General features: G+C 40.1%; 2 protein-coding genes and 1 long non-coding RNA gene across 4 annotated transcripts in view; 1 reads left to right on the top strand and 2 right to left on the bottom strand.

The window, feature by feature from the left end:
• serbp1b (SERPINE1 mRNA binding protein 1b) overlaps positions 1 to 16,495 on the bottom strand; it is a 28,694-nt gene extending 12,199 nt beyond the window's left edge. The window contains exons 1-4 of the mRNA XM_034215341.1: positions 16,069 to 16,495; positions 3,848 to 4,028; positions 3,435 to 3,575; positions 625 to 690 (exon numbers count right to left, since the gene is read on the bottom strand). Of these exons, the coding sequence (XP_034071232.1) occupies positions 625 to 690; positions 3,435 to 3,575; positions 3,848 to 4,028; positions 16,069 to 16,324 (644 nt within the window). The 5' untranslated portion in view covers positions 16,325 to 16,495. The remainder of the gene's footprint in view (positions 1 to 624; positions 691 to 3,434; positions 3,576 to 3,847; positions 4,029 to 16,068) is intronic.
• LOC117545527 lies at positions 8,558 to 16,099 on the top strand. Of its 2 annotated transcripts, none has more exons than XR_004568848.1 (5): positions 8,558 to 8,611; positions 9,406 to 9,494; positions 13,493 to 13,605; positions 14,300 to 14,442; positions 15,741 to 16,099. It is a non-coding gene; the product is annotated as an uncharacterized LOC117545527 (long non-coding RNA). The 2 variants fall into 2 exon arrangements; XR_004568847.1 differs by having other exon boundaries at positions 15,702 to 16,099.
• A 1,577-nt stretch (positions 16,496 to 18,072) lies between the features above and the next one.
• Positions 18,073 to 23,281, bottom strand: LOC117545516 (3-keto-steroid reductase-like). Its single transcript, XM_034215331.1, has 9 exons — positions 23,142 to 23,281; positions 21,953 to 22,156; positions 21,773 to 21,865; positions 21,033 to 21,147; positions 20,687 to 20,863; positions 19,945 to 20,049; positions 19,136 to 19,192; positions 18,956 to 19,054; positions 18,073 to 18,245 (listed from the first exon to the last, which is right to left on the bottom strand). Exons 1-9 carry the CDS (start codon positions 23,174 to 23,176, stop codon positions 18,126 to 18,128), a joined length of 1,005 nt encoding a protein of 334 aa, XP_034071222.1. The 5' UTR covers positions 23,177 to 23,281; the 3' UTR covers positions 18,073 to 18,125.
• Positions 23,282 to 23,541: the final 260 nt, after the last annotated feature.

Below are 23,541 nucleotides of genomic sequence, written 5' to 3'. Positions count from 1 at the left end.
ATTTCCCATCATTATTTATTGTTAAAGTTGTTCACTTTTAAACTTTAAGTTTAAGCATGGCCCCAGGTTTTGTAAGCTTACATTTTCAAATAACTTTTTACAATTAGTTAAACTTTAAAAGACAACTTTTCAACAACAAGGGGCTAATGGGGAACCAATCTAAACCCTTATAGTGTTATTATTACTCAGCCATAACATTGAGTTCATAATGACAGAGCAATACATGTGTCTATGGCTACTTTAGCTTGCTAAATGGCTAACTCACCACACAGCACATTAATAATGTTTTCATGAAGCTCGTCACATTATATAAATACAGCCCGAGCAGATAACCCTTTTATTTTCCATGGAAAGTTCCCACCTTGGATATTTCCATTGCAACCCTAGTGATGAACATATTTGATCAAATTGTATTAAACACTTACAATAGTTACTGAAGTTAAAACTCATTGTGAACTTTATAGAATGATCACATATGCATTGACCCAAAAGTAAATAATGCACCCGTTAAAACTGGATTATTTGAAACGCACAGCAAGCATCATATGAACTCATATCCCCTGTGCATTATCACGCTGCAGACAGAACAGACAAGCAGGCCGTGTGTCCGTTCTTTAACCTCACCTCGGTTCATCCTTCACGGCGCCCCAGTTGTGCGAGCCGCTGCGCTTCTCCTCGATTTTCTGATTGCTGGAGCAAACGGAGAGAAAACACACACTGATTTATGCTGCCTAAAAATACACTCAGCCCACAATGAACAGTCAATTCTACCAGCAACAACAACCCTTGACCTCAATTTGGTTTTCAAAGGAAGCTTAACGGAGCGGGGTGTCTGCATTAGAAAATAATTGGTTCCTGGAAGATTTTAATAATCTGACACATGGTGAATATTCTGCTCAAATATGATGTGTGTTTATTGACCTAAACCAACTGATCAGCAGGCATAGGAAGAATGACATCATCGTTCTTTTATCACAATGCAAGTGGTAGGTTTGCGCCACTGAGATCTGCTCTACAAACAATCCAGTCTTTCGTTTATATGAACACAAATAATAATTATTGACTGCAAATATTGGCAGTCTGGTTTTTCTCCCTACATTTATCTTACCAGTACCAGCTGGCAGTTGCTAAGAAACTTTATCCCTTGCGAATCCAATTGCAGTCCAACCCATGTTACACAAACTCTGTGAAAAAGTTTCACAGCGCTGTACTCGGTCCAAAAACAGAACAAACAATCCCACACAATCCCAAGACAAAAGCTCACCGTCTGTGACTCACACAACCCAATGCTGTGTGTTTGTGAAGTAGAAATATATAATCTTCAGCACATCCCCTCTGCATCAGATTTTTTATGTATACCAAAGCGGACATTATGAGCGGAGGGATATAAATATGTGTGCATTTAACAGATTTTCTGGGTAAAAAATAGCCAGTAATTATCGGATAACGGAAACCCTGTAACTGTGATGTCATTAAAGAACGTTTTGTCAAGATGCCATTTGGATTGGACAGTTCAATGCATATCCAATATAAAGTACATGTACCTTATTGAGTAGGATACAACTGCCAATAGACTATGGAGTGGTGCAGAAATGAGCCCTAAAACCCAGGAATGAGTTCACATTTGACCACTTCCTGTCCACTCGTCTTAAAATCTATGTTTCTTTTAACATGTTTTTGGTTAGAGACCTGGATTAAAGGTTCCCTATTATACTGTTTTTCATCAATATATTATAGCTCTCAGATATATACAAACATGTCTCTGAAGTTTTTGGCTCAAAACACCAAACAGATCATTGCAGCATTACCCATAATCCCCTCTGTTTCAGCCCTGTTTCCAAAGTGCTGATTCTCTGTCTGTTACTTGATGAAAATAAGGAGCCCCTCCCCACGCCCCTCTGAGAGACATTTGGTTACAAAGAACACAACGGTGCTCTAGGAGGAGATTCAGGTGATAAGGGGGGGGGGGGTAACCTTGGTTGCTGATTGGCTAATGGTTACACAAGCCAAAACATCGTTATGACATCATAAAGTGGCCAAAATCTGATCAGCTCATTTTCAGACAGGTTTTTATAGAAATAGATCAGGACAGAAAGTGAGAGAATCTTTTTTCCTGAAACTTGCAGTCTCTTTACGCAGAGGGGACACATGTTGATGTAGAAGAGACATGAAGAAGAGGGGACACATGTTGATGTAGAAGAGACATGAAGAAGAGGGGACACATGTTGATGTAGAAGAGACATGAAGAAGAGGGGACACATGTTGATGTAGAAGAGACATGAAGAAGAGGGGACACATGTTGATGTAGAAGAGACATGAAGAAGAGGGGACACATGTTGATGTAGAAGAGACATGAAGAAGAGGGGACACATGTTGATGTAGAAGAGACATGAAGAAGAGGGGACACATGTTGATGTAGAAGAGACATGAAGAAGAGGGGACACATGTTGATGTAGAAGAGACATGAAGAAGAGGGGACACATGTTGATGTAGAAGAGACATGAAGAAGAGGGGACACATGTTGATGTAGAAGAGACATGAAGAAGTGGATTTTGCATAATAGGTGACCTTTGAAAGGTGGGGTAGGTAATTTTGGAGAACCCAGCTCGAGTGCGCTAGAATTTGAAAATTCACAGCCGGAAAAAATCTGCCACTTCCTCACAGAGCCCCTCCTCCAACACACACGAACGCGCACATGACCAATGAGGGCACGAGATAAGTTTGTGCACAGATGGAAGGCTGACAGGCAGGTAGGCCATCCAGTTATTTTAGCCGGGCCGGCTAAAATTATTGGTCGTGCTTTTTACAGTACTTCCACAGAAGACATTTTTTTAATGTATTTATTGTCAAAGCATTTAAGATATTCATTGCTATCGGGATGTTAAGAGCATTCCATGGAATATAACAAAAAGTGTTTCTGAGGTGAATTACCTACCCCACCTTTAAGGTCTGTGTTTAACACAGGTTGAAGACATTTTTAAATGTTGTGCTAACAAGTTGCTAAATAAGACTAAAGTCATAACACAGAACAGAACCGCCTTTAGCTTAGCGGTGGCAAATGATATGAAGTCATGTAGATGTGATGTAGTTTGTTTATAGGTTAGCTTTTTACTTCTGCAGATTGCTTTTACCATAGGTGCAATAATCATAAACGTATGTTTGCCACAGTTTTTGCAGAATTACAAAATCTGATGCAAAAATCACATTGTTTTTTGACGAGGGACCACCTAATACGATAACTTCCAGGTCGGACTACAACATCCTGACATCACCACTTATTTATGTGCCACTTGGTCCTGGCAACATTTGGATGTTAAAGAGCTCAAAAGCAACCTCTTGATAATAAAGATTCAAGAATGGGATGCTTTTGTAAGTAGTCATTTCTATTTATACATCCACTGGTCTGCTAAGGTCTCAGTTGAGGGCTGACTCACGATTTGTCATTGCCGCTGTGTCTGTCGAAGTCTCGTTTGCCACGGGAGTCGAAGCCCTCTCCCCGGCCCATGCCCCGTCCTCTTCCACCGCGCCCACCCCGTCCGCCACCACGCCCTCTGGGGGGCCTGTCTCCAGAAGGCCTAATGGACACAAACATAAAAATAAACCGTATCAGTCGTGATCAACACTTAAGCTCATGTGACAGAGATGCCTATCTGCTCTTAATGCCTGGGACAGTACAACGCTTCACATAAATTACAGACGGCAGTGATGTTGAGGTTAAGTGAGCTCAGATTATATCAAACACTTAATCCATGCATACACCCCCACATGGTCGTGTGACCGAGGCAGACAGCCTTGAGTTTATCAGCCTGTCTATATGTGCACTTGGTTATTCATCACAGCTACCCACTTGTCCACGGAGAACTCTCCACCTCCCTCAGGCTTGTCCTCAGTCGGCTTCTCAAAGCGCCGCTCGCGAGGAGGTCTCCGGTCCGGCCTCTTGTCTCCAGGTCGCCCTTCACCCTGCCCCCCCTGGTTCTGGGAGCCAGGCTGGCCCTGCTGGTCTGGTCTTCGGCCCACTCGCCTGATACCTTATGATCAGGAGCATAGAGTCAAACCTTCAGAAGGCAGTGATTTATAACTCTTTATTGTAGTTATTTGTGCCGGTGACGGTCAGCACTTGCTGTTTTTTAGAAAATGCTTTATTGGGCAAGAAAAAGTGGGTAAATTAAGTATGTTTTTTTAAGTAAGCCAAAAATATAATAGCCAAAACAGGATGAGGTTAATATGAATATTGAAAATGTATTATGCAAAGAATAGGGCTGCAATTCATGTATTTCACTTTCATCGCAATGTCAAATGGTGGCATAAACACAACACAAAAGACTGCATCTTTTCAATAACAACTGCAGTTAAAATCTTTTTATGTTGTTTATTTTGTGTTGAGTTCAATTTTTTTTGATAGATTCAATAAAAGAATGTCCTTTTATTTTTACAACAACAAGCAATTTGTATCATTTTAGTAGCAATCACAAGTAAGTACACTTTAATATATATATATATATATATATATTATTTGGTTAATTTTTTATTGCAATATTTTGCATATTGTTATATTATTTTCCTCATATTGTCTGCCCAAATGCAGACATTATAAATGTATACATAAATAATATATCAAACAACCAGTGGCGTAACAAGGTTGTGATTGGCCCCGGTGCAAATATTGTTTTGGGCCAACACCCATATGAAACAGAACTGTAAACAGATTTACTTTTTCTTTATGGATATTTTACTAATCACTCCTTTTAAACTGTATTCTTGTTTTACTGCCATATAGTATTTCATAACTGTTTTTCATTTATTCTCTTATTGTTTTATGCAGTGCTTCTCAAAGTGTGGTCCGCGGACCACTGGTGGTCCGTGAGTGCCCCCTAGTGGTCCGTGAGTATATTGGTCACATTTCACATTTTAAGTAAATAAATAAATGTAAGCTATCCGCACTCTCGCGGGAATATCTCTGCAATGGAGCGAGCTTAACTTTCGATTGCATGATATAGCCCAGTGCAACACCTTCATCAAACATGTTGCCACTTGTTTGTACCATTTTCAGGCGATTTGTAATCTGTTCTAGAAAAACGATGTGATTTTGGATATTTGTGGAGTTAGGTGGTCCGCGAGTGTTTTTTTTATTGGTTAAGTGGTCCTTGGTATGAAAAAGTTTGAGAAACACTGTTTTATAGCCTAACTATAATGATCATATGAAGGTGTGCCTCGGAAATACTTGTTTACATAAATCGTGACCAAACCGTTTGAGACCCACTGAGATAACTTAGACTAAAGTTAACTATCTAAACACTCAGAGAGTCCTTTAGCTCACTTGAGTCCCTCAGTCTGACAGGAGAGGACATTCCCTTCACCTTGTTGTAGAAACAGCTCTTTATATCTGTTAGTGCAGCTAGCTAAACAGATGCTAACAACACGGTCCCTGGCACCGGTGCGCTCTCTCTCTTGCTTAATCACACTAAATGCGCGCCTGCCACACACACAGCCCAGCTTGAATGAAACACAGAGACCTAGAAGTACTTGTTCTGTACTGTGGCATATTATTTTCGAATAAATAATTTTTCAAATTATGACATACATTTCTTGGGGGTGCTTGGGGGTGCTAAAGCTCCCCCTAGCGCCCCCCTGGCGCCGCCTATGACGGACATACACAACCACTCAGAAGCGCCACATGTAGGCTATCAACAACAGCCTGCCTTGGCCTCAAACCACCACAGCCTGACAACGACACAGCGAACTAAGAAGAGGATTACACCGGTTTCCTTCATGTTTGTCTCTGGGGAATGGGCCGGTAGGCCTACATGGACCGGTTGCTATAATATAGCTTTTGATCTTGGCGTCGGGGGTCTCAATAGCGCCATAGAGTCCCCTATCGGTTGGGGCCCTTGGGGGAACTGTTGGACCACTGCCGGGCACAGGCAAATCCAGCCTCTCTTCCTGGCTGTCAACATTGCTAACGCTAGCGCTCGATTTCGAGGACGATGTATGACAAAAAAATCTATTTCTAATTTCGGCAGTTTAGCTGTTACATCTCCTTGTTCTCTCTTGTCCTTTCTCTTTTGAGCGCCGCTCGTGCTTTGGTTTGCTTTACATTATAAATGCAAGCTATTACATTTTTTATAATGCTGCCGAAATTGCTGCTGCTAGCTACAGTACATTACAGGTTGATTAAACGGTTCGCTCGTCACGCAACGTATCACATGACATGAAAGGGAGCTAGGTCATTGGACAGACAAATTACAAATTAATTTAGGTTGCTTGGTTACTTTAAAGACTTCGTGAACCGGTCAATGCCATAGAGAGGCGAAGTCCCTCCCTTTCCGGGGGACCTCCATGGGACCTTATTTCGGAAAAAGTATGTATTGAAGTCAATGGCAAGAGAAAGATTATATTTCGATCCCGTTTGAATTGTGCCACGAATTACACATATGATGTTTATCAATTTAAAAGATAATTTTGCAAGTCAATTTTTTTTTAAAGTGTAGTAAAACTGTGAAGTAACACTTTTTTTTGTGTGAAACTGCTCAATGAACTACATCTCCCATCTCGCACCACACACCAAGACGGCCGTCACGTTTGCACATTTCACTTCTTTCTTTCAGAATGAGGCGGAAAGTATTAAAAGAGGTGAAAATTACTACAAGTCTGGGCATGTTGAGAGCTGTACATACACACAAGGGGAGTTAGTCGGTTCCGTAAGAGTCAGCTAAACCAGCATAGCCCAGCATGGATGTCATGCTGGTCTATGCTGGTTTTAGCTGGTCTATGCTGGTGAAGCTGGTTATGCTGGTCTACCAGCAGTCTTGCTGGCGAAACTGAAACAGACACAGACAGACAGAGAGGGCGGGACACGGGGGAACGGCGAGACGGCAGTGGTTGAAAGAAAGCGGTATGTTTTGACTGGCACTAGGTCTAGGTCAGGGGTCGGCAACCCGCATGCTTAAAGGGCCGCATGCGGCCCTTTAAGCCCTCTGCTCTGGCTCCCTTGAGCTTAGACAAAAATAAGAAGGAAATAAAATAAAAGTATTTGTAGGACTATTTATATTTTATTGCATGGTTGAAAATGTTTCGTATCTTGTATTTTGAGGTGATACTGTGACACAAATAAAAAACAAAACGGTTTTAATTAGGTCAACTAAAATATGCGTCACATCCTGCTACGGTCCCGCGCGAGCGCCTTTTCTTGGAGGCGAATAACCTGACCCCCGGCTCGATGAGCGAACTATGGATAAATCAAAGAAAAGTACCGGAGGAACACAGGATTTAATTCTGTGTGGACAGAGTTATATGCTTTCACAGCAAACGATGCTGGTTTACCGGTATGTTTGATATGTAGAGAGAAGTTGTCAACGGTGGTGCAGCCTTTACGTATCGAGGAACAACAAGGGAGAGGAAGACAGCTGACGATCTTCAGTCATAATTCAATGGGGTATGTAATTTATTTCAGAAAACACTTTTTGTTATATTCCATGGAATGCTCTTAACGTCCCGATAGCAATGAATATATTAAATGCTTTGACAATAAATACATACAAAAATTAATCTCTGGAAGCCGTGGTGCTGTAAAAAGCACGACCAATCATCTGAGCCGGCTAAAATAACTAGATGGCCTACCTGCCGGTCAGCCTTCCATCTGTGCACAAACTTATCTCGTGCCCTCATTGGTCATGTGCGCGTCCGTGTGTGTTGGAGGAGAAAAGTAAGAAAGTCTGAAGGAAGAGGCATATTTTTTCCGGTTGAGTACTTTCAAATTCTAGCGCACTCGAGCTGGTTTCTCCATTCTTACCTACCCTACCTTTAACTCTTTTTAGGGTGCAGCTATATGTTTTATTTATTTCAAAGTGGGCCCATTTTAATAATATTTGTTTTCCCTTCAAATGTGCAGAGGACTCCCCAAGTGCTGTGTTTAATTTATTTTAAAGTAGGCCTGTGTATTATTTGTAATTCTTCTTATAAGAGTTCTTTGTTTCTTATTAGAGGTTAACAGTTTTATATCATGTAATAAATAGCCTAATAAATGCAAAAAAACTGTAGTTTTTGTCTGATATAACAATAAAAAACTATGAAATATGTTTTGCGGCTCCAGACAAAAAATGTTTGGGGAAAAAGGAGCAACATGGCTCTTTTGGTCAAAAAGGTTGCAGACCCTTGGTCTAGGTCAGTGTTTCTCAAACTTTTTCATACCAAGGACCAATAAACCAATAAAAAAACACTCGCGGACCACCTAACTCCACAAATATCCCAAAACACATCGTTTTTTACAAATCGCCTGAAAATGGTACAAACAAGTGGCAACATGTGTGACGAAGGTGTTGCGCTGGGCTATATCATGCAATTGAAAGTTAAACTTAAGCTCGCTCCATTGCGAAGATATTCCCGCGAGAGTGCGGAAAACTTAAATGTATTTATTTAAAATGTGAAATGTTACCAATATACTCACGGACCACTAGGGGGCGCTCACGGACCACCAGTTGTCCGCGGACCACACATTGAGAAGCACTGGTCTAGGTGAAGATCAGTTGAACGTTTCTGTGACTCCGCCCAGCTGCTGCTCTTCTGAGAGGCACAGCTCTGTCTACTGGGAAACGCGCTAAAAGTCCTTCTGGAGGTAAGCACACTACACAATTTCACCAAGTCTGAGAGTAAAAGCTTTCTCGAAGGTTCGTTTTGCTTTCTTACAACGTTACGTTAATGTTAACTTTTAACCTTACGTTTGCTAGAAGGCTAGCTGTCTTAGCTAACAGCAGTTAGCAGCTAACGTTTTCTGCAGTTTGTGTTTCCCCTGAAAAACGTGATGCAGTTATAAGTTGTAAGTTAACTTGACGTTATCTTACAAGTTGAGAGAGTTACGTTTTGTTTAAAATCGTCAATGTAATGCCATTAGAGGTGTTGTGTTGAACATGAAGTTAGCTAACTGTAGCTCTCTACCAAAGGTTAGCATGTTAAGCTGTACTTTCTGTGGCAGCTAGCTTAATACAAAGAGGGTTTTTGTGCTTCATTGTAAACTTTTCTTACAAATGTGTGTTAATCTACCTGAAATTGTGGGGACAGTTGTTTTCTACTCAATGATACAGACCATTGTTGAGGAGATGCAAAACATACATATACTTTGAGTAATGTTACTTTGCTGCTAAAAAATGAAACATTATCAGATGAGGACATCACCAAAGTGTGTGAGTCTGTCGGGATTTGATCTGTTCTTTGCATGTCTACAGGGCCTATGTACACACTGCTCTGGTATTAATAAAAAATATAATTGTAAAATGTAAGTCTCGCTCTTGTCATCGTTCATTGCATTTGAACCCCTATGACTGGTTGCAGACTTGAAGGGAACGACTTCCTGGCCTTCCTCACATCCAGGAAAAAGGTGAGATTCTAATCTATTTCTTATCTTTCTTTCAGGTGTAACATCTACCAATGGTTGTACATGACACCACCTCTTTGCTGTCCTACTAGTCAACCCTCCTGATCAGAGCCTTTCCTAAATAGTGGTAAGTTGTTTTACAGTTCAGTGTACGTTAATTTAGCAACTTAATGCTTTACTGCTGTTGAATAAACCCTATATATATATATATATACAGCAGGACACCGCTCCACTGTTCTGTTTTATTGTTGGTTGTAACCACTGTGTTGGATAAAATAAATGATTGTTTTGGGCAACTCCGGTGTGGAACTGTTGTCCTTATGTTGCAAGCAGAGCCAGCTTGTAACATATGGGGGCTCGTCCGATCCAAGAACCAGGTGATAGTTGTTTACTTGATTTGTTTGCCTTGATTGTGTAGACAGTTTGTTCCTGGTGTGGGGCATTAAGGAGTAGCTTTGGAATTACCTTTCCTGATAGGCATAAGCAACATCTCCTTCAGGGGAGCTTGTTGGTTTGTTATTTTTGTTTGTTATTTTTGTGCATAAACATGATTTGACATTTTTTTGTCATGGGTACACGTCCGTGGCTGTCTTGGTGAGTAACAGCTTCGCTGGGGCTTTACCGGGTCATTGGGTAAGTGTTTAAAACACCTGTCGTGGCATGCATGAAGACTAGGGCGAGACAAGATAGCTAGTATTGGGTAGGCAGTTAGCTAGGGGAGAGGTATTCCAGAGTGAAACAAAAATATTATATATATATTTGTAGGTGTCTGTACACCAGGTTCAAGGGAGTTTGCATAATCATGGCTACATTGACAGATTTTGTGAAGTGTCCCAGTGTGGAACTACTGGAAAAATGTACTAAAGACCAACTGTTAAAAATTGCAGAGCATTTTGAGGTAGACGTTCCAAAGCAGGGTCGTAAAGACACCATAGTGACTATGTTACAGGCCCAGTTGGTACTGCAAGAAGTTCTGCCAGCAGTGGCTGGCGATGATGGTTCCGAGGAGGAGTTGGCTGAGAAGGCAGCTATAAATCCAGAGCGGCAGAGAAGTGCAGGTTTTTCTTTGTTTGACTTTGGTGAAATGACATTTGAACAGAGAAAGGAAATAATGCTGCTGCAGTACCAACAAGACAGTGAACGTGAGGAACGAGTAAGTGCTCGTGAGGACCGGGCTAGAGCTCGTGAACAGGAAACTGAGATGGAGCGTTTAAGGTTAACTACAGTGGTGCGGGAAGCTGAATTGCAACAAGAGCGTTACAAGTTGGACCTCATCCAAGAGGGTAAGCTTTCTTCTGGGGTGTCCCCAGCTACTTTTGATGTAGCTTATAACTTGAGGTTGTTACCGAAGTTTGAGGAGAAGACTGTAGATTCTTTTTTTGGACTTTTTGAGCAACTTAGCCAAAGATGACAGTGGTCTGATTCAGAGAAAACATTGCTGTTACAGTGTGTGTTAACTGGTAGGGCTCAAGAAGCATTTTCTGCATTAAGTATGGCTGACAGTGAAGATTACTTAAGGGTAAAGACTGCAGTGCTAAAAGCTTATGAGCTGGTGCCTGAGGCCTACCGTCAGCAGTTCAGGAAGCTAAGGAAGTCAGAAGGACAGACCTATGTGGAACTTGTTCGGGAGCTGACGATGAAATTTAAATCGGTGGGTCACGGCTTCCGAAGTAGTAAATCTTAATGATTTGAGGGAACTGTTCCTTCTTGAACAATTAAAAGATATTCTTCCAGAACGCGTTGCAACGTACCTGAATGAGAATAAGGTTAAAAATGTAACAGACGCCGGGGTATTAGCTGATGAATACACTAGTGCTGTAGCGACGCGTCGACTTTGTCGACTTCAAAATATCGTCGACGACATATTTCCGCGTCGACGCGTCGCTACACATACGTGGGTCACCCAAAGCAACAAGCAGTTCGCAATCGCACTTCAAACACAATGGAGACTGAAACGGCTACCACCTCCTCCTCACAGGATTGCGCACGAAGCCCCCAAACGAAAACATCTCGCCCTAGGTCTTCAAAAGCATGGGAATATTTTAAAGTTAGTCCAAAACGCAAAGATATTTATATATGTATATCTCACTGAGACTGCTGCATAGCCTAGCAGAAGCAGCAGCTAGCTGTGGTGGCTACCATTAGCAGCTAGCATTTGCTCTCCGATTTTTACATAAAATGGAATTATGGATTATAAATTCAATCATTTTTTTATACATAGACGTTAAAAACCTATGGATTAACCGATTCAGACGCGTTTTTTCTCATTTTATTTCCATTGAACCATAGCATTGAACACGTCTTTTGATCAGATTGACAGCTACGGTGGTGAGACGATCTCCCTAGAAGCTCTGTGAAGGTACGTGTTGTGATGACTGTATTTGCTTCCCCTGTCGCGAGTCCGGATCACTCAGTGATGATACTATATACCTACATAATCTGTGGAGTCTCAGCTTTAATCGGATATATTGTATGTGCAGCTACGATAAGTAATAAGGGTACTTTTATCTTGAGTTCTGTGCCAATGTCCGTTAGCATTTTTCGCTCAGGGGTCATTTAGATGCTTCTTATGAGACTTGTGTTTTGTTTTGGTAAACATGGTTTGTATCGTCAGTTAGCTGAGATTATTTCCGTTAATCTGGTATAACACATTAATAGGTTCTTAAATATTAAGATCCCCTGAGACACAGTATCGTGAAACAAAACATTTTTACATTACGTTTTTTTTACATTACGTTTTTTATGAATTGAACAACAGAAAAATAATCGTTCGATTAGTCGACTAATCGATCAAATAATCGCCCGATTAATCGTTTTCAAAATAATCGTTTCCCCCCAGCACTAGTTAACACACAAGATTCATTCAGGGGAGAGATTTGACTGGGGGAGCAGAAATAACTGGTCTGGTGACCCCAGATGTAAAGTAGATCTAAGTACTTGCTACTTTTGTTTGGGTAAAGGACACCAGAAAAAGGAATGCCCAGTACTTGCAAAAACCAAGGGACTCCAAAATGTTCAGTTTCCCAGGCCTGTTGCCCTTGCAGCTTCTCCCCACAAGGTTGCTAGGGATGAGGCTATGGCTGCGGTTAAACTCTATACTACCCCGCAACCAGTTGCTGCTGCGGTTTCTAACTACGGACCAGCCCTGCAAGAGGTGAAACCTCGCCCCTCCCAGTTGGCAGATTAAATTGATCCAGGGTATGCCCCTTTTATACGAGAGGGTTATGTGTCTTTGCAAGGAAGTGAAAAAAAATTCCTTGTTAAGATACTGAGAGACACAGGTGCTATCGATTCATACATAACTGAGGGTGTTCTTCCATTTTCCTCGGTAACTGACACTGGAAGTGGTGTATTGTTCAAGGGAATGGGGATGCAGTTGTTGTCTGCTCCAAAGCATCGGTTGGTGTTGTCCTGTGATTTACGGCAGGGTGAGGTTGCCATGGGAGTCCGGCCATCTTTGCCTGTTCCGGGAGTGGCAGTCATCCTCGGAAATGAATTGGCAAAGCAGGAGGATCCAACTTTGCAGGAGCTTTTGTCCCTGTGGTTGTCCACCAGTTGGTGCTGCTGTAACCTGTGTTTCTTGTAATCAGCAGTGATGGGACCTACCTGTGGCACTTGATTCCAGGATATAAGAGGGCTGCAGAACAGGCTCCTCTGTTCCGTTTTATTGTTGGTTGTAACCACTGTGTTGGATAAAATAAATGATTGTTTTGGGCAACTCCGGTGTGGAACTGTTGTCCTTATGTTGCAAGCAGAGCCAGCTTGTAACAATATATACATCCATCATCAATCAATAAAACAAATCATCCAACACTAAATAGAAGAAATCTGGACCTATTTATTTTTATACCACAGCATCTATTGGGACTGCTCATTGATGTCATCAAGAGCCATTGAGTCTACCTTTTGTAGTCGGCCTCTCAGAATGTTTAGCATTTCTTTGTCTCTTAACATTCCTATAATCATTTGTTTTTTTATTGTTGATATTGTTTTGTTCTTTATTTTTGTTGTGAGAATCACTTTGCAATTGTGTAAGTGAATAAATAGTTATACTAATATTATTGTTGTTACCATCATTACTATTATTAATAATGTCTTCTTTGTTTTCTTTATTTATCGCTGCAGAAAGGGTCAAAAAGTTTCCTGTACATGGTACCATGCCTGTCCTCTGTTCCACATGTCTTCAGTCCGTTCTGGACCCATGACTCGGACACTAGTTCTACCAAGGCTCATTAGAGGTAAGCAGTGGTAGCAGAGTGGAGTTATCTTTGTATTTAGGCTGCAAGTCAACAAGAATAGATTACAAATCGCTTAAAAAATGGTTCAGATAAGAGGCACCATGTGTTACGCAGGTGTGGCGTTGATATAGTTTATATAATATGCGGTTGAACTTTCAAATGAAATTATTTCCGGTGCAGAGACAAACACTCGAGGTGGATGTAGTACATACTGGTGTTAATAAAATATAGCGTGTATCCCTCAATTTATCGACAATAAGAATGACAATACATACTTCCGGGTGTAAAGTAATATATCTATCATGTAGATCCTACACATCCACTGGAGATAGATTCTGAAAGTAAAATATACACTTCTCACTAGAAATGTGATCATAAAGCATTATTATGGCCAAACTATCCTACAATTTAGGATTTTACACTGAAAAAAGTGTTGGATTCAAGATTCAAAGGTTTTATTCTTATATGCTCAGCAGCTACAGTGTAGAAATGTCAATGAAATTCTTCTGACCTGAGCTCCTCCAACAATGCAACATATATAATAAAATACAAAATAAAAAGTAGTGCAAAAAGTGTATACATGTAATATAATTCAAAACTAAATTTGATAAATTTTTCTTTTTCACAGTGCACATATTTAAGTAATCATAACACAAAGCTTAAAGTTAATCTGTTTTTTCTTTCTCTTTTGAAGAGTGCTTCAGAGGATGGCTGAATTAACAAAACGTGGAGAAGACCGAGAGGGAGAAGTTGGCCGGTTACTACATTTCACAAAAAATACAGGACCTTGTGAAAAACTGAAAGAAACAATTGAAGGAAACTGCTTAAAAATATGAAGTAATGGGTGCTTTGAAAATATTTTCAAATGTGTGTTAATGTTCATTGTGTTATAAATTATTTTACTGCTTCTAATCATTTGATTTATGAGTATGTATTTACATACATTCTGGTACCTTTCTGGTAAGGTAGGTGCTCTGATCTGAAATGATAGATGTTCATTGAGCTACTGCAATTGGGTGAGAGTGTTTCATCATCATATCTGACCAGCTTAACCATCAAGTAATACCAGTTAAAATTCTACTCGAGATCATACCAGTTTGACCAGCAAATGGTGACCAGCTAGAACACTGTGACCACCAGCTTTTACCAGCTAAACCAGCTATCCCGACCAGCTAATGGTAACCAGCTAGACCACTGTGACCAAACCAGCTATTCTGACCAGCTAGACCACTGTGACCACCAGCTTTTACCAGCTAAACCGACCAGCTAATGGTGACTAGCTAGACCACTGTGACCACCAGCTTTTACCAGCTAAACCGACCAGCTAATGGTGACCAGCTAGACCACTGTGACCAAACCAGCTATCCTGACCAGTGTCCAAAACCCCTCTTAACCAGCTAACTAATCCAGCCTAATATTGACTGGCTAACCAGCCTGACCAGCCTTGTTGGTCTTAGCTGGTTTTTTCAGCAGGGAGCTGTGACTTTTTTTTTTACATGGAAATTATTTTTTAAGATTGACAAACATCATGTGTAATTCGTGGCACAATTCAAACGGGATCGAAAGATAAGTGTTCTCTCTCCATTGACTTCAATACTTTTTCCGAAATAAAGGACTTCAACTCTCTATTGGGCCCCCCCCAAAAAAAAAAAAAAAAAAAAAAAAAAAAAAAAGTATACGGTGCAGCTGGTGCAACTGCAAACAACACCACAACGGAGTGTTTAGCCAGTACGAAAATAGTGCTGAGTGCAAAAGGCGCTGAAAATATATATGGAATTATTATGTTGCTTTATATAAATGAGGTATTTCAAGTGGCAGTAAGCACAGTTTATATAATATCATTCTTATATTCCTAATGGCAGTGATATTTAAACGTTACAAATAATGTTTTAACCGATGTACGTGCAGGAAAGATCAATATGTCACGCAAAGCTCCCACTGTCTCCATCCAGCAGCTTAAACAACAGCTCTCACTGCACACTAATAACAACACAGGCTAACAGGGGGCCTTCTTCATTACCTCGGTTTGTTAAATCTATTTTAGAGGACTAAACTTAAACAAAATCTAAATTCACTGTTGTAAATTTTTTTGACAGATGCAAACAAAGAGCCGTCTGTCTGGTTTCTCTGCGCAGGTGAATGTCCCGCTGCCTGCAGCCGCTAACGGAGCTGCGTAGTGCCCATCCTCCAGCGGACCCGAGCCTGGCACCGTCCTGCGGGATGCTGCGGGAAACCGTGCCCGCTCACAGGCTCTCTGGTCCGCAGCAGGTGTACCCGCGCCCCCCCCCACACGGTGCAACCTCCTCTTGGTCTCTAGCTAACCTCGGTCTGTCAGGTTGACCCCTCTGTTTTCAGTCCAGCATCAGCATCAGCAGCTAAGATGTACATGACAGTTTATAGGATAACGATGAAAATAAACATGCACTGCTCACAAGCTAAAGAGCAGGTGAATGCTTGTGTTACCTTCTTTCTTCAGTGGGACCGGAGCCTGGGGCTCGTCCTTCTTGTCCAGCAGCGGGTTCTTCCTGTCCTTCTGTGACTCCTTCTTCGGCTGCTTCGCGGCTTGAGCTGCAGTCTTGTTGGAGCCAGCGGCGGCCGCCTCCTTCTTCTTGTTTTCCGCCGCTTTTAGGATCTCAAACGGGTCGGACTCATCGTCCAGTAACTGGTCGAACCGGTTGGTTACGACACAGCCGAAGCCTTCCTGCAGGTGTCCGGGCATGATGGCGCCCCTTCAACGGGATTCACCTCCGATTCTACGAGGTTTGATGCGAACAATTCGCTGGATGCTGCCACAAGATGGCTGGGAGAGCTGCCCCTTCTCTTCCGGTGCGAGCACCATCCGGGACATCGTGCACAGCGCACCAATCTGAACACACTGAGGCTGCAATGTTTTTATTTACATTATGTAACTATGTGCTCTGATATCCTCCTACAGTAATCCGGGTTTTAATTTCTGAGAGGAAGTCACATGCAGGGGAAGCTTTCCATAGTCTGCTGGTCCTGTTTTGTCAAAAGTACATGATGCTGTACAGAACAAAACACTATTACATATTTCATGGTTTGGCTGAAGAAGTGTCACTTAGGTATTTCAATCATAAACCAATATACCTCTATTAGTCTACATTACTTAAATAAACATTACATTACATTTAGCTGACACTTTTATCCAAAGCGACTTACAATAAGTGCATTGACCAAGAAGATACAAACTTGAACAGAATCATATAAACTATAGATTCTATACAATTATTGCTGTTAAAAAATATATGCAGTGTGTTCAAGTCCTTGTATTTTGTAGCATTGACTCTGTGCTGCTACAAACACACATATCATAAGATTAAGTGGGATTTGTCAGTTTATAAAAAGCAGCAAATGTTGTGTTTAGAGCCAGCAGGGGCATGCTGAGCAACAGCTGGCGGAACAATATCTGACAAGACCGCCCTGTGCACAGACAGCTCTCAGCACTCTGAAGCTGTCACACTGGATTAAGACATATTCAGGAACTTTTTCATGTAACTCCAGTTTGTTTCACCAATGGATGTCATTGATTTTAAAAACAAGAGTGAAACTCTATTCAGGCCCAGGGCACGTGTTTATGACCATTGCTAATTTTCATCTTAGCGCTTCATTTTTTAGAGAACAACCATCCAGTCAAAATGTGTAATGAAATAAAGAAATAACCTAGAATGGTTGATTCCATACATTCACAAATAAATGGGTTTTTCCTTGGTCAATGCTACACTGTTTAATAAAGTTGAATGAAAATCAGGCAAGTAATTGTTCCCTAATGTTGCTGACAAACAAGAAAAAGCAGAGCTCGGAACATTTCACCGATTAAAGTTCAGTTACTTTTCTGAAATGGCTTTAAAAGAAGGCCTCTGATGCACATTCGTCATGTATATTTTTCTCTTATATTCCTATAATTAAAACAAAAAAAAGGCAATCATCTTGCAAACCAGTGTGCCGGGAGCAGCTAAAGCAAAACACAATGACATTAAGCAGTTGAGCCTCCAAAGCCCTATTGTTGCTACCACAAAGCAGTTATATTTTAGAATTTCAGTGAAATATCAGTAAAACAACTTGTGCATAAGAGCTTGTGAAAAGAAGAATTGTTTTACCCTGCATGTGTCTGTTAAAGACCTTGTCAGTGAGCATGTCATGCCTTTCAGCTAACCACATCATAATGTATGATCTGTGGTAAAAGGAGACCCTGGTGACAGCTGATGGAAGAGCTGGAGGTAAACCAGACCTTACAAGCAAACAGCTGATTCAAGTCTGTAAGGTTAGAAGCCCGCTGAAGAAGAACATGATACAGATATCAGGTGTGGTGGTATTTAGTTACAACATGAGACCTCTGCTGGTTATTGATCTCAGAAAGGGCAAATGCAAAGAAAAGTCTTGTGGAATTGTACTTATGTAGAAAAGACAACAGAGACACATTGTTCAGTGATACGAGACGCAAGCATGAAAAGAATAAGAGCACTTTATTCAGAGAAAAATGATCCATTACAAATGACTCACTATTTCACTGCACTAATTTCCTCGTCGGCATTTTCTTCACTCTGTTTCCTTCGGACTTCTTTCTCAAGCTCGAGGAGTTTGGAATAGAGGACATCGGACGTTCCTTCATCGATGTCCATCTGAGACAAGAATGAAAAACATTATTTTGACTTAAAAACACTTTTACTTCACTTCTTATGTTTATATAAATATTTGATTTCAACCTTTATTGGACTTTTTACTTTAGCTTCTTATGTTTATATAAATATTAGTAATCAATTTCTTTAAATGTATCTTTTATATAATTCAAAGCTGGAGCAACTCCCAAAACATTTTTCCTTGGAATAAATCAAATGTATATACATTAAAAAGTTAAGATATTCTGATTCAAATACATTCTAAATCACTGCAGTACTGTATTTAAAATATAGCCTACTTTAGTTCAATTGCACATATTGTGCTGTTTACAAATAAAGAAACAGCAGTTGTGCAAACATGCTAATGAGCCACGACTTGGCAGTGCATTTCTATATTTTTGAACAGGCCTAAAAATAAACTAGGCTTTCAATCATTAGTATAAAATAAAATATATGTATGTCAAATTGTATGTGGTCTAATGTACGAAAATGCACAAAATGAACCCTGTAAGTAGAGGATTATATTGTTATTATTATTATAAGCTAATTATTTAAACAGGTTTTGTAAAGAAATATGTCTGACACTAGCTTTGTAGTAGTAGTAGTAGTTACTGTGATCACTGTAAGTGGTTTCCACTGTACTCAGGTTCAGCTTGTTTCAATTTCACGTAAAGCAGTATGATGTCTCTCTGTGCCGGTCTCTGGTTACTCACCTGGCGAGGCTGAGTGTAGTTTGTTCCGAGTCCTGATGTTAAACTGTGATACTTTGCTCTGGGGTCCAGAGACTCAGGGTTTTGTAGAAACAGCCAGTGCTGTTAAAAAGCAGGACGTCGTGTTTATAGGAATTCATTTTAGAGATATGTGTGCATTATTTCGTACTGACAGCAACATACCAGCGCCTCTGCTCCGTTGTGTGGTGTGAGCGTGAATGTGTTGGTGAAGATCCTTATCTATTAAGCACAGAGAGTCACAATGTCAATGACACAATGTCATACTCCTTTCTGCACATATTCTGATTTCACAGTTTATATGCAAAAATTCATTCATAGCATTCTATTTTCATGTAAATTACTGCTTTATTTTATTTTTATTTTATTGCTAGTTAACTGTATTTTATTACGGTGTAAAATAATTTGTGTTTTATATTAGATTTCTTGTTTTTTATATTTTATGTATGCACCATGACATCAAGTCAAATGCCTAGTATGTGCGAACCTACCTGGCAATAAACCTGTTTCTGATTCTGAAAATACATCCCATTACATTATACAGTGCAAACCCTATGGAGTCCTTGGAGCGCCATAAAAACTAAATATGAGAAAACATTTAATGACACAAAAACATAATAAATAGGTAAATAACAAATAATGTAAAGATAAACAAATACAACAATGATTACCCAATAAAAAGATAATTAAATGCATTATCATTTTGTTCACATTTGTTTATTTTATTTTCTGTATTATGTATTTAAAAAAAAAAATACAGTATTTATTTTCCTTGTTCTTTTTTCTATTGATTTTGCTTTAAAAAAAAAATAAAACAGAAAATCTTGAGTAATTTATCTGCAAAAAACATATTTTAAGAAATAATGCATTATAATATTTCTTTATAATAATAATATATTTTTATTATGGCACTCCTATGGCTCCATAATATGCGATTCTAATCATGTTTCCCAGAGATGAGTTGGTTCACTTACCAGCCACATGACGGGCATGATGAGGGTCCAGAAGAAGGAGGGGAGGATCCCGTAGGTCAGGTTAGTCATCACCAGCCCGGGACAGATGACAGAGGAGAACAGCCCCTGTCACACACATTTATTTCAGGAACATTTTTACGATCTACCTGATGCACATTGTCAATAACTTTCTATTTAATTAACAAAGTTGATAGTGCTTTAAGAGTGGTGAGAGTTCTAAAAGTTATTTTATGCTTTAAAAAAAAAAAGGTAAATTAAACATTATTTGCAGGTCAATTAAAAAATCTAACTCTACTGGTATATCCAAAGGAGATCTAAAACTATAATATTTCACAGTGCAGATTTTTTACCCCGTCAACCAACGAAAAAATGAATTTTGCTATCATTTTATTCATTGGTCTCAAAAAAATACAAAACAAAGAGTTTAAAGAAAACAAACATAAAGGGAAACATCCGGGGAACGATAGCAGTTGCTTTTGATGGTTAATAGTATGTTAAAAAAGTATGTTCACATACATTTTTTTACTCTAACAAACATGCCTTTTGGCGCCACCTAGAGGAAACGGGACCACATTGTAACTTTTTTACACTGTTAAAAACTGTTTTACGGCCTGCTAAGACTTCTTTGCAGAAAAGGACTGCCTGCAGCCACTATAATGACCTTGTGACCAACCTAAATGTTGGAGTGTGTGTCAAACGTCACTCCTGAATCGGTAGTGTGCAGACTGTCTGATGGACTGACCTGGCTGTTCTTCTGCCTGTTGAGAGCCAGGCTGAGCATGTCTGAGGCGTACTTAGAGGAGCTGTAGGACTCCCTCCCCTCTCGGTGCTGCATGTCCTCCATGCTGAAGGCGGAGCGGCGGGCGTTACTGGAGGAGGTCCACACGAGCCTGGAGAGCAGCGGCTCCAGCTCCCTGATCTGCACCACACGGTACATGACTTATATACTATATATACTTTATGCATGTACGACTATAATACTAAATAACTATACTGTAATATCATATAGTATTCAGGACTGTATATAGGCTACAATGTCAGATTAAAGGGTTTTTTGTTATATTTTAGATTTCATATCTGTGGTGTACCAGGAGAAAATGACCGAAGAGGTTGGTGGCAAACACTTCCTGCAGACCGTCTGAGTTGAGGCGGTCCTGTTGGGTCAGGATCCCCTCGGCTGTGGCAAACATTCGGACCACATTCCTGCAGAGAGGAGAAAGTGTTACAGAACAGCATGGACACGGACAGGGTTTACAGCCATCAAACTTTAAAGACAACATTTGATGTTGAGAAGTGTGGTTGTATGAGGTAATTATCCATATTCAATTTATTACCAAATTGTAGTTATTCATAGTTGCTGTTTCACGGCAATGTTAAGCGGTGACACAATTGTAAATAAACAAATTAGATAGACTTTAACGCTTTTTTGTTTTCTTTAAGTGGGCCTTTCTTTTACGTACTTCCTGATCCACAGTAGTACATTGCTTAGATTCCTGCCTATTATTTTACCCGACTTAATTTAAATGTCTTCTTTTATAAAAGGCTCCCTTTTATTATAAAGGTCCTTAACGTTATTATTATTTTATATATATGTTGCATTGTTGGAGGAACCTCCGATTTAAGATTAAGATTTCCATTGCTAATCTACTCTGTAGCTATTGTGCAGTCACATATTTGAATCTTGGTACTCCTGTCTTCATCTCCAAACTGCCTTCGTGCTACGTTCCTCATACAAACTCACTTAAAAAAAATCGAACTTTATATAAATATGAAATCAAATTATAGGATGCAAATTAAAGTAAATTAGGAACTGGATTTTGGGACTAACCTGGAGAACAGACCCTTGAAAAAAGCATTCAAATCCAGTTGTGGATTGGGCATGATTCCTGCATTTAGATACAGGAAGTCAATTCTGTTGTATCTGCAGAGAAACACAAAGGTCAACCTCTTCAGGTGAGTGCAGGTATATCAACAGTGTCATGACATCACTGTGTCTCTGTGTCAGTACCTGGCCTTGACCTCCTGAGCGGCGCTGAGCACCGATTGGACAGAGCCCACGTCCAGCTGCAGGAGGTCCACATGTGCGTTGGAGTGAGAGGTCAGCAGGGCGGCGCGGGCAGCCTCCGCCCGCTGCATGTTCCTGCAGGCCAGACACAGCCGCAGCTGGCTGTCCTCCGTCAGCAGCCGCTCACACAGGGCCAGGCCGATGCCGCTGGACAAAGTGAGAGGAGGCAGACAAACATTAGGGTGGAAACAAACACCCCTAAGGACTCATCCTACAGACTTTGGAAGTGAAACGAGTTGTAAACATAGAAAACTTGTTATGACAGTTGTAGAAGAAATAAATATTAAAGACAGATACAGAAACAGGTTGTTGTCGCAAATTATAACACATCTAAATTAAAATGATTACAATGCATGTTGATAGTAAGAACCTATAATAGACCTACTCTGTAGAGTGTATTGAGAAAGTTTTAATGTTTTTGATGGAGGTAATAAATCACAGATAGTACCGCCGTAGATACACCAGTATTTTCTCATTTGTGTATGATTTTGTTTATCTTGGATGTATTTTTTTTGTGCAAGTTTTATTTATTATTTAAAATACATATTTACATATACATTTAAATGCATTTGAAAAAAAACCTTATGTGGATATATCTTTCAAATTGAATTAGCAATTTATGCATAACTGGTGCATAAATGTATGTTACAATTATAGTGCTAACACCATATACAATAAAATAAAACAAGTCCCATATTATTATTAAAGAATCACAGACCTGTGCATTAAAATAAATCTAAACACATTATAAATAATGTGGGTTCTTCCTCATTATAACTATGTTCCTTATGGTACATAAGTATAGTAGTACAGGTACTTTTACAACCTTTACATTTAATATATTTTGTTGTAGGCTATGGGTTGCGGTTAGCTTTTTTTGTAATTCCCCTAATGGTATCTTAATGTGCATGTTTTCCAGTGTACGTGATGGATGCACTTACAATAACATTGTGGATAAAAGAGGATTGAACTAACTAGCATTGTTATAACAGTTGTAAAACATCAGTCCGTTCATCATATTTTAGAAGCACTTCTCCCTCAGTGACGCTTTCAGCTCGTGCAGGTGTCACTCTGCAACAATGTTAAATACCGAGTGTCTCTTCATCGTTATAACGCTGTTTTAGTGACCTACCTGTTCGCGCCGGTTATGATGACAACTCTCTCCATGTCTGCCCGGAGCTAGCAGCGTCTGTACGCGAAGACGGGACCGTAATAAAGTTTAAACCAGGTGTGAATAATCTCTAAACGAAGCAGCCCATCGTCCGATTCCAATGAGATACTTTAGCCTATGTGTAGGAGCAGAGACGTGGTGTGATTGGATGTCAACAAACAACCAACCAATCAGGTCACTCACTACGGAGAGCGAAGAGGCCCAGAACAGCTAAAGAGCGCAACGACTGAAAATGTCGATTATTGATTATGTCTGTAATACGGTCCAAAACCAATTACAGATTCGAAGTAATAGTGCAAAAATACTGTGACAAGTTGAAATCCTGTCCATCTCGAAATTATTGTGTACAATTGGATTACAA

The sequence above is a fragment of the Gymnodraco acuticeps genome, unplaced genomic scaffold, assembly GCF_902827175.1.
Source record: "Gymnodraco acuticeps unplaced genomic scaffold, fGymAcu1.1, whole genome shotgun sequence".
NCBI lineage: Eukaryota > Metazoa > Chordata > Actinopteri > Perciformes > Bathydraconidae > Gymnodraco > Gymnodraco acuticeps.
This window is presented reverse-complemented; position numbering and strand designations above follow the sequence as displayed.

Coding starts and splice junctions, on each gene's coding strand:
- LOC117545516 (XM_034215331.1), bottom strand. CDS start 23,176: ATGGAGAGAGTTGTCATCATAACCGGCGCGAACAG. Junction 21,866..21,952: donor GCTCAGGAGGTCAAGGCCAG/GTACTGACACAG, acceptor GTTTCTCTGCAG/ATACAACAGAATTGACTTCC. Junction 20,050..20,686: donor ACAGGCAGAAGAACAGCCAG/GTCAGTCCATCA, acceptor TGTGTGTGACAG/GGGCTGTTCTCCTCTGTCAT.